Here is a 10,983-nt window from a genome sequence, read left to right as displayed (position 1 = left end):
CACTCTCCCAGCAGGGGGAAGCTGTCAAGGCGACTGGAGAGCGCCTGCGCACCCAGGCTCCAGGAAGCTGCCGGGTCACGTGATCCGCCAGCTCCTCTCATGTGACCTCTCTACCGGAGGCGGGGGCCTTCGGCCAAGATGGCGGCCTACCTGCAGTGGCGGCGCTTCGTTTTCTTCGACAAGGAGCTGGTGAAGGAGCCACTGGGCAATGATGGGGCTGCTCCCGGGGCTGCGCCTGCCTCTGGACCCTCTGCTTCCAAGTTCCTTTGCCTCCCTCCTGGCATCACTGTCTGCGACTCAGGCCGAGGGAGCCTAGTCTTTGGAGATATCCTTCCTCTGGAGCTGCCTCTTCCCTCCCCGAATCCCTGAAGAGATACAGCTGGGATGAAATCTGTCCTTCAGAGGGGTTCGTGTTACGTGCCACTTTCCTTTAGATGGGCGCCCAGTGCTCCTTCTGTGGTCCGAGGGAAGAAAGGAGGAAGTCCGTTCTCTAACTTGTTGCCAACTGAGTGAACAATCCTGGGCGAGTCATTTAACCTCTCTGGGCTTCAATTTCCTTATCTGCAAAAGGGGCGTAGACTAACAGTTCGGCAAGGCTTTGTTTTTGTTTTTGTTTTTGTTTTCTTTTAAGATGGATGAAAAGAACGGATGCAAGTTGGCTTTAAAAGATGAATATGTGAGGTGTCATTATCTCCCCAGCCCAGTATTGTGGGGGAGGAGTTAAATGAGGCCATGAGTTTGCTGCTTTGTTTTTCATAATGCTGCCACTAAACTCGGGCCTTTCTTTTCTAGTCTTTTTAAGATGGGGAGTTCCCAGAAGATAATCTGTGGAAAAACCCTTGAAAAATTTAAAGAGTTGTATGTATGTTAGTTGTTATTTGGGTTCTGGCCTAAATTTAAGTATCTCTCCTTGGAAAGGAGGCTCCTTGACTACTCTGCACACATGGAAGGCCAGATCTGGTTCTTGCCCCGCTCCCTACAGCTTACCGGTTTCCAGGCCTACAAACTACGGGTGACACACCTGTACCAGTTGAAGCAGCACAACATTCTGGCATCTGTCGGTGAGGATGAAGAGGGGATCAACCCCCTGGTGAGTCCTAGAAAGGAAATGGGAAAGACCCAGGAGCCTGGGAATGGCTGTTTGTTGGAGGGTGACTAGCATTCACACATCTGAGGTCTGTCCACAGGTAAAGATCTGGAACCTGGAGAAGAGAGATGGTGGCAATCCACTCTGCACTCGAATCTTCCCTGCCATCCCAGGGGCAGAGCCGACTGTTGTATCTTGTTTGACTGTCCATGAAAATCTCAACTTTATGGCCATCGGTAAGCAGAAAGAAGGCAAAGCTAACACCCCATGATTTTTTATAGATTTTCTTCAGAGTTGCTTCTGCAGCTCATCTTCACTGTTTTCATGAGACCATTTTGTACTGAACTGATGCGTTTGAGATTTTAAAGTTCTGGATGGGAAAGCATTTAGTTTTGTTCTTTGAAAATGAGTCAGTGAGTCCTGATCTTCATGGTAACCACTGGAGAAGTTGGGTATGAGGAGAAAGATTGTCACTTCTAACAAGTGCCTCAAGTAGTCTTTTTCCCCTTCTGTGCTTCCTGATCTATTCAGCCTCAATAAAATGCGATTTCTTGCTCTCCTACAGGTTTCACAGATGGCAGTGTTACATTGAACAAAGGGGACATCACTCGGGACCGGCATAGCAAGACCCAGATTTTGCACAAGGGCAACTATCCTGTTACCGGACTGGCCTTTCGCCAAGCAGGAAAGACCACTCACTTGTTTGTTGTGACAACTGAGAATGTTCAGGTATGACCAGGACCTCCACTGTTACAGGCAGGCAGGAAAGGCTTTAACATTGCTCAGGGGGCTAGGGTAAGGAACTGACAAAAGAGGTAGAATTTCTGCAGTTTTCATCATACAACCTTGAACCATTTGCCCAGCTTAATATTTTATTTCCTCACTTAGGAGACTGGGAAGAGTTAGAGCTAGGAAAAGAACTCTTGGTCTTGTAGTAAAAGACCTAAGTTTTTCTCCTAATTAACTTAAGAGACACTGGACAAGTTGCTTTACTTCTCTGGTTCCTGTGCTCCTAATTTATAACAGCTTAGTCTCAGCAATAGTTTTGTTTTGTTTCAGCAATGGTTTTTGGATGAAGCAGTAAAATTCTCTTACTTGCTAAATACCTGTAGTAGGTAGTGATAGTATATACAGAGGAAAGAAATGTAGTCTTTGCTTATATATTTAATAGATGGGTGGTGGTTAATGGAGATGGCAGGCAGCCAGGGAAAGTCTTAGGGTGCTAAGAATTAAGAAGAGAGAGCCAATATGGAGGTGGAGATACCTTTGGGAAGGCTTAGATGCCTCCTCCTCAAAGGGAGCCTGTTAACCCCTCTCTTACTTCCTGCAGTCCTACATAGTTTCTGGAAAGGACTACCCTCGTGTGGAGTTGGACACCCACGGTTGTGGCCTGCGCTGCTCAGCCCTAAGCGACCCTTCTCAGGACCTGCAGTTCATAGTGGCGGGGGATGAATGTGTCTACTTGTACCAGCCTGATGAACGGGGGCCCTGCTTCGCCTTTGAGGGCCATAAACTCATTGCTCACTGGTTTAGAGGCTACCTTGTCATTGTCTCCCGTGACCGGAAGGTTTCTCCCAAGTAAGGACTCCACGGAGAAGCAAAAGGGAGAGGGCTGAACTTGTTCCCCAGAATTAACCTGATTTTAAACTCCTAATGCCTGGATCCCGTCAATCTCCTATTTGGTTTTAGGTAGATTGTGCTTACACCTAGACTCAGTTATAATGTTTTTTTTTTTTGCTGAAAAGTGTGTGATTTTGCTGCAGACATTTGCTGAGCAGCCCTGATGCGCTAGAATGCTCCAGGGAATTTGGGACCTGGTATTGGGATTTTTACTCCTTGGTCAAAATGAATTGGGTAGAGGAACAAGGGACTGAGTAGTGGAGAAATTGGAAAGTTCTGGGAGATGCAAGACAGGGCGTTTTTTTCTCTGAGCCACCAGAAAGGGAGATGGGGTCTTCAGCGTGATGCAAGTGATCCTTGTCAGATGTTAGTTTTCATTCAATACTAAGCTCAGTGGCCTACATGCACCAGGCACTAATTATTTGTTAAATAATGGATGTTGGAATGTAGTTAATTTTTCAATGTGTTGCCTGTATTAATTATAGGATCCTAAAGGGTAAGACCAGGTCTATATGTTCTCTTCCTACAACTGCCAGCGCCATGCTAAATGTCACAGGATGAGCTGCTAGAGGGGCCAAAGCGGTGTCTTGTTCTGGGTGGAATGGGCAGCACCAAAGTTGTCATGGGAAAGGAAATCGAGGGGAGCTGAGACAGAGGTGGTACAAATATCTGGGTCTTTCTCTTTCCCACACAGGTCAGAGTTTACCAGCAGGGACTCCCAGAGCTCCGACAAGCAGATTCTCAACATCTATGACCTGTGCAACAAGTTCATAGCCTATAGCACCGTCTTTGAGGATGTAGTGGATGTGCTTGCTGAGTGGGGCTCCCTGTACGTGCTGACGCGGGATGGGCGGGTCCACGCACTGCAGGAGAAGGACACACAGACCAAACTGGAGGCAAGGCCACCAGATTCCCAGAGCTGGCCGTGGGCACCCAGACGCAGCTCTAGGAACAGGCTCCCCAAGTCCCTTGGCCAGGGTGTTTCCTTCCCTTTGGGTCACTTACTCAGCTCCCTTAGGGTAGGATTACAAGGCCAGTGGGCTGGGATGAGGCCTTAGAGGGAAACAGTGGCTGGGAGCCTGAACCCACTCTCAGGGTCCACTCTGCCTGCCTGCAGAGAACCTTGTGAGGCGAGCTGATGTTGCTCTTGGGGGTATCTGAGAGGTCTCACCCTGTCTAAGATCTAGGCTGATCGGGGCTTCACAACTGTCTGCCTTGTGGGTTGTGGGTGCGTTCTGGGAAGGTGTCTTCTCAGGACTGCTTCTTCCAGTTTTCTAATTTCTCTTTCCTTCCAGATGCTGTTTAAGAAGAACCTATTCGAGATGGCGATTAATCTGGCTAAGAGCCAGCATCTGGACAGTGATGGGTTGGCCCAGATCTTCATGCAGTATGGGGACCATCTCTACAGCAAGGGCAACCATGATGGGGCTGTCCAGCAGTATATCCGGTCAGTCTGGAGGCGCTTTAGGATATAGCTGTGAATGCAGGGACAGGCAGCCAGATAGGCTAAAACCTGCGCTTGGGGAAGGAGGGTGGACTCCACTGTGAACCGTCTTTTTTTCCTCCAGAAACTGTGATGCCTCAAGTGAGAAGACAGTATACCTTATTGGAAAGGGAATGTTTTGGGTCAAATATTACATGACCAGCATGCAGTTGAGCTGATGAGTATCTGTTATTTTAGATGTTAACTTGACCTTTGTTAATACTCATTTTGATAAGATTCTTTAAAGGGAAAAGGGTATTTATCTCTTGCTTCCATACTTTCTTCCCTCAATACTAATTCTTAAATTAATAAGGGGTCTTAAGAACCTGTCTAGCCTCTTTCCTAGCCTCTCTCGAATTCCTGTTTTCAGCCAAGTTTAAGAAACAGTGCTCTGGAGCCTTGCTACTCATGTGGTCCATGGTCTAGTAGAATCGATATTGCCTGGGATTTTGTTAGAATTGCAGAATCTCAGGCCTTACTCCAGACGTGCTGAAACAGAATTTGCATTTTAAGAAGATCTTCAAGTGATTCCTATGCACATGAAAGTTTGAGAAGTACGCTGACCCCAATGCTATTTGATGCATATGTCTCCCTAGAACCATTGGAAAGTTGGAGCCATCGTATGTGATCCGCAAGTTCCTGGATGCCCAGCGCATCCACAACCTGACAGCTTACCTGCAGACCCTGCACCGGCAGTCCCTGGCCAATGCCGACCACACCACCCTACTGCTCAACTGCTACACAAAGCTCAAGGACAGCTCGAAGCTGGAGGAATTCATCAAGGTGCAGGGTGGTGTTGGCGGGGGATTCTGTGAGGGCCCCACTGAGCATGAGGGGCTCCACCAGGGCTGCAGAGACAGGGAAGAGCTGACCTTATTTGGGGACCAGAGTCCTCTGGTCTATAAACTAGGAAGAGGAATAGCCTTTTTTGCGAGTTTTCTTCTGTTTTCTCTCTTGGTTTTTTTTTTCTTTTTGGCTGCACTGCGTGGCTTGCCAGATCTTAGTTCTCCCACCAGGGATCAAACCTGGACCCCCGGCAGTGGAAGCGCAGAGTCCTAACCACTGGACCGCCAGGGAATTCCCACCCCTCTTGTTTTTTGATGCCAGAACTTCTCGTGGTATCTAAGCCCAGGGAAGCCCTGTGTTCCCAGACGAGTCCCTCTAATAGTAGAGGCAGAGGAAGACTTTTGGAGAGGCAGGATAACAGTGCTTTAAAAGCATCAACTTTAGGACTTCTCTGGTGGTCCAGTGGTTAAGACTCCACGCTTCCACTGCAGGGGACATGGGTTCGATCCCTGGTTGGGGAACTAAGGTTCTGCATGCCGCTGAGCGCTGCCAAAAAAAAAAAAAAAAAGCATCAACTTTTTTATTGCCTTAAGAATCTGGTCTGAGAATCAGATGCATATTTCCTTTCCTTTCCCCAACCACAACCTCTCTATGACTGGTTTTGTCTAATGTCTCCCTGGCAGACAAAGAGTGAGAGTGAAGTCCACTTTGATGTGGAGACAGCCATCAGGGTCCTCCGGCAGGCTGGCTACTACTCCCATGCCCTCTATTTGGCTGAGAACCATGCACATCACGAGTGGTACTTGAAGATCCAGCTAGAGGACATCAAGGTAGCTGACTGAGCCTCTTGACACGGGCAGGACCCTGTTCTTTTTCTAGGACATCCCTGGGATGCTGAAAGTGCTTCCCGGTGGGTGAGGCAGGAGCACGTGCTTATTCTGCCCTTTCTCTCTCCACAGAATTACCAGGAAGCCCTTCGATACATCGGCAAGCTGCCTTTTGAGCAGGCAGAGAGCAACATGAAACGCTACGGCAAGATCCTCATGCACCATATACCAGAGCAGACGACCGAGTTGCTGAAGGGACTTTGTACCGACTATCGGCCCAGCCTTGAAGGCCGAGGCGATAGGGAGGCTCCAGGCTGCAGGGTGAGGCCTCAGGGAGAATGGCTTTTGGACAGCAGGGATCACCTTAGCAGCCCAAGTACCGAGCCCACTCACTCGGCCACCTCTCCTCCCTTGCTGTCCTAGGCCAACTCAGAGGAGTTCATCCCCATCTTTGCCAACAACCCGCGGGAGCTGAAAGCTTTCCTAGAGCACATGAGTGAGGTGCAGCCTGACTCCCCGCAGGGCATCTATGACACACTCCTTGAGCTGCGACTCCAGAACTGGGCTCACGAGGAGGAGCCGCAGGTGAGACCTGGCAAAGCGGCCGGAGGCGCTGGAGAAAACACTGCTTCCATTTCTTTCCTGGTTGCCTCTTGCTGCTTTCTTTAGACCAATAACACCTCACCCTTGGGGGCTAAATGGTCCCCCGTGAAGAGGAAATTGGACTGAGGGGAAGAGATAGTTGACTTGCCTGGTCCTGAGAGGCCTTGTCGTTTTTCCCTGATGTCCAGCAGCTCTACCCTCCTCTTTTAGGTCAAAGAGAAGCTTCACGCAGAGGCCATCTCCCTACTGAAGAGTGGTCGCTTCTGTGATGTCTTTGACAAGGCCCTGGTCCTCTGCCAGATGCACGACTTCCAGGATGGGGTCCTTTACCTCTATGAGCAGGGGAAACTGTAAGAGTCTGGGGAATCTCAGGGAAGGGGAACGTAGCCGAGTCCCTTGTGGGGGACAGCTGCTGACGTGTGCCTTCCCCGGCCGCAGGTTCCAACAGATCATGCACTATCACATGCAGCACGAGCAGTACCGGCAGGTGATCACCGTGTGCGAGCGCCACGGGGAGCAGGAGCCCTCCCTGTGGGAACAGGCACTCAGCTACTTCGCCCGCAAGGAGGAGGACTGCAAGGAGTACGTGGCGGCCGTGCTTAAGCACATCGAGAGCAAGAACCTCATGCCGCCTCTTCTAGGTACTGCGGAGGACGGGGAGGGTGGCTGAGTGCAGGCTGCCGACAGTCGGGCTCGGGCAGGGGCCCTTCAGTTCTATCCAGAGGGCTGCTTGGTTCATGGTCTTGTTTCCTCCCGGACCCCATCTCAGTGGTGCAGACCCTGGCCCACAACTCCACGGCCACCCTGTCTGTCATCCGGGACTACCTGGTCCAAAAACTGCAGAAGCAGAGCCAGCAGATCGCGCAGGACGAGCTCCGGGTGCGGCGCTACCGAGAGGAGACCACCCGTATCCGCCAGGAGATCCAGGAGCTGAAGGCGAGGTACTTGGCATCCAGAATTGTGGAGGTGTCCGGAGATAACACTGTTCTTCACAGGGTGTCATTTTTCAAAGACATAGGATTGTATGGAGTGTGTTTGAGCATTTCATTCTTGAACATCTGTTTTGATGGAGGAATTCCAAAGAATGATTTACTACGTAGAACGTGATTTATTGGGCTTTGGAGGATATTATCTTGTAGCAGGTACTTTTGGGTTGGATGGACCTGCTGGGAGGGTGCTGAGACTCCCTGCAGGCCCAGCGTGGGGTCCTCCTGTGACCCCCTTTAGGTGGTAAGAAGAGCAGGGCCTCGTAGTTCCTTAACGGGGACCTCTCTCTCCTCATTGCCTCCAACTGCCTTCTCTCTCCACATGGTTCCTGGCCCTGCCCTCACTTTTTGCCACTCTTTTCTGGTCTCCCTTGCGTGTAGTCCGAAGATTTTCCAGAAGACCAAGTGCAGCATCTGTAACAGTGCCTTGGAGTTGCCCTCAGTCCACTTTCTCTGCGGCCACTCCTTCCACCAGCACTGCTTTGAGAGTTACTCAGAAAGTGATGCTGACTGCCCCACCTGCCTCCCTGAAAACCGCAAGGTCATGGATATGATTCGGGCCCAGGAACAGAAGCGCGATCTCCATGATCAGTTCCAGCACCAGGTGGGGATGACGTGACTCCCCCGCCCCCAGGGAGGTGGTGAGCGCTGGGGACTGGTGTTCTTTTCTCCTCCTCCTCTGGGTTTTTTTTTTAAAAAAACGTTTTTTATTTCTTTAATGTATCTATTTTATTTATTTATTTTGGCTGCATCGGGTCTTCGTTGCTGTGCGCAGGCTTTCTCTAGTTGCGGCAAGCGGGGGCTACTCTTCATTGCAGTGCGCGGGCTTCTCATTGCGGTGGCTTCTCTCTTTTTTTTTTTAAAGAGATGGAATGAGGTGTTCTGTTTTATTTTGATGGATTGATTGATTTTTGGCTGCGTTGGGTCTTCGTTGCTGTGTGCGGGCTTTTTATCTAGTTGCGTTGAGTGGGGGCTACTCTTCGTTGCGGTGCGCGGGCTTCTCATTGTGGTGGCTTCTCTTGTTGCGGAGCACGGGCTCTAGGCGCGCTGGCTTCAGTAGTTGTGGCACGCGGGCTCAGTAGTTGTGGCTTACGGGGTCTAGAGCGCAGTCTCAGTAGTTGTGGCGCATGGGCTTAGGTGCTCTGAGGCATGTGGGATCTTCCCAGACCAGGGCTTGAAACCATGTCCCCTGCACAGACAGGCGGATTCTTAAGCGGTGGCCTCTCTTGTTGTGGAGCATGGGCTCTAGGTGTGCGGGCTTCAGTAGTTGTGGCTCGCGGGCTTTAGAGCACAGGCTCAGTAGTTGTGGCGCACAGGCTTAGTTGCTCTGCGGCATGTGGGATCTTCCCGGACCAGGGCTCGAACCTGTGTCCCCTGCATTAGCAGGCAGATTCTTAACTGCTGTGCCACCAGGGAAGCCCGTCCTGTGGGTTTTTGACTCGCAACTCTTCTCTTTCCCTGCAGCTCAAGTGCTCCAACGACAGCTTCTCTGTGATTGCTGACTACTTTGGCCGAGGTGTTTTCAACAAATTGACTCTGCTGACCGACCCGCCCACAGCCCGACTGACTGCGAGCCTGGAGGCCGGGCTGCAGAGGGACTTGCTCATACATGCCAGGAGGGGCACTTAAGCGGCTAGTGGGAGGGGTGTGATGGTGGAGGCCCAGCAGCAGGGACACAGGGGGACAGAGACAGGGCTGTTGCACAGGAGTTAGGCAGACATGCCCAGGACTCTGCTCTCATCTGATGCCATAGCCCTCAGGACTTAAGGGGACTTTCTTTTCCTGCCTCCTTCTTCGGCCAACCTGCCATTTCTCCTGTTGACTTTTTGAGCAGTGTAGATCATTCCAGACCAGAGGGGGAGGGCACCTCAGCAACCTCAGAGTCTGGACAATAGCGGCTTTATTCTCTATCCAAGAGCACCAGGCTGTGCTTGGGTCCTGGCTCCCAGAGTCTATAAATAAAAGCATATAATGATTTCGGGGTTGAAGGATTTATTCTGGGGACTTCTGGTGATTCTTAACTGTGCAAAATGTACTTCTTTCCCTCTGCTCTCCTAGAGCTGCCCTTCGCTTCCTACAGAGTTCCTTAAAGATGATGTTGACGAGACTTCATTCCAGTAATGAGTGGGGCCTATGGCATCTAGTAGAGTTCAGTTGAAGAACCTCTGCAAAGGCCTGAGGCCTGAGCCCCAAGAGCAGCCCGGACTGAGGACTCAGCTCTATAGTGTGGCTGGTCTCTGTGGCTCTTGTATGGACAGAGTATTCAAGCTGGAGGCAGATTCTGGTGGGGAGCCTTGGGCTTTCAAGCCTGCCTTCATAATGGGTGGGTTGGTGTCTCGCTGTATTCAGTACCAGATGATAAGCAGGATAAAAGGGCCTTTATTGAAACATTTTGTTCCCCCTTCGAAGTTGTCAGCTGAAGTTTGTGTTGCTAAGTGTCTGCGTGTAATTGGGGTTACACTGCCCGTTGGAAAATTGCTCCTATGGGGTTGTTTAATTAAAAGAAGTAACTTAGACATTGTGGTTTAGGTAGTATTTAGAAGAGGCGGATAGAGTACACTACATTGGTAGCAGCTAAGAATACAGACTTTGGATCAGCTGCCCTGAGCTTGATTCTTAGTTTCACTTAGGGCAACTCTGAACCTTCTCTGAACCTCAGTTTCTTCGTCTGTACATGAGGAATTACAACATCTTTCTAGTACGGCTGTTATGAAAGTCAAAAGGAGCCAATCAATGGATGTGTTACTGGTCCCCAAGAGGTCAGTGACCCCCTCAGTGGGTCCTTTGCCTGGAGTTGCAAATTCCAGTGAAACAAAACCATGTTCGGTATAGCAGAGCAGAAACTATTCATTGATCAAGGAATGGAGAAGGGAGAGCGCATGCTCTAAAGACACCTTCTCCCCCAAGGGAGGGCAGTAAGAGAATTTAAGGGATAGGAGGCAGACATGTCATCAGGGCTCTAGGAAAGGGGCAGAGATTTCGGGGGGTGGGGAGCTGGGGCATCACAGTCTTCCACACGGCAGGAATTGCACCTAGCAGAGTACAAATATCCCCCTTGGGCGGGGATCTTGGCATGGTAATGAAGCAAAGGTAGCTTTAGGACACCAGCAGGTCCTGTGGTCAAGTCAGAGCTGGTTCGGGGCTGTTGACCACGGCATATCTCTTAAAGCTCAGTTGCGAAACATCTCTGGCGAATACCAGGTGCTTTTGAAACAGAGTTAAGTCAAGCCTGGAATCTTGTAGCCCTCGGGCTGGTATGGATGACAGGTGTCCAGTTTTTTGAAAGTGGTTAATACGTGGTTATTAGTACTGTTAATGGGTAAAGCACCTTTACTCACAAGCCGTTTTCCCACTAACACTAATGTGTTGGCACTCCCATTTCAGTTATTTGTCTTTAGTTGCCTACTTCAGGGTTGTAGCAGAAGAACCACCACATAAGCTGCACTAATTGCTTGTGCCACAGCTAAGGAGATAAAGCTGTGGAATTCTGGGTGACTAGCTTTCAGAAGCAGGCCTCTTTTATTTGTAGACGTTGAATGCAGCCTGGGGGCATGGTAAGTTGCTCAAGTAGCCTTTAACTTCCGACGCCGC

At 50.2% G+C, this 10,983-nt stretch overlaps 1 protein-coding gene across 2 annotated transcripts; it reads left to right on the top strand.

Moving 5' to 3' along the window:
• Window positions 1–104: 104 nt before the first annotated feature.
• Window positions 105–9,385, top strand: VPS11 (VPS11 core subunit of CORVET and HOPS complexes). Of its 2 annotated transcripts, none has more exons than XM_036859905.1 (16): window positions 105–325; window positions 942–1,090; window positions 1,188–1,323; window positions 1,653–1,816; window positions 2,418–2,665; window positions 3,402–3,603; window positions 4,003–4,154; window positions 4,787–4,973; window positions 5,660–5,806; window positions 5,936–6,124; window positions 6,227–6,388; window positions 6,617–6,756; window positions 6,845–7,047; window positions 7,176–7,347; window positions 7,774–7,996; window positions 8,857–9,385. In XM_036859905.1, the coding sequence occupies exons 1-16, from the start codon at window positions 139–141 to the stop codon at window positions 9,019–9,021; spliced, it is 2,826 nt and encodes a 941-aa protein (XP_036715800.1). In that variant the 5' UTR covers window positions 105–138; the 3' UTR covers window positions 9,022–9,385. The 2 variants fall into 2 exon arrangements, with proteins under 2 accessions (XP_036715800.1, XP_036715801.1); XM_036859906.1 differs by having other exon boundaries at window positions 183–406; window positions 919–1,090.
• Window positions 9,386–10,983: the final 1,598 nt, after the last annotated feature.

The sequence above is a fragment of the Balaenoptera musculus genome, chromosome 8, assembly GCF_009873245.2.
Source record: "Balaenoptera musculus isolate JJ_BM4_2016_0621 chromosome 8, mBalMus1.pri.v3, whole genome shotgun sequence".
Taxonomy (NCBI): Eukaryota; Metazoa; Chordata; class Mammalia; order Artiodactyla; family Balaenopteridae; genus Balaenoptera; species Balaenoptera musculus.
This window is presented reverse-complemented; position numbering and strand designations above follow the sequence as displayed.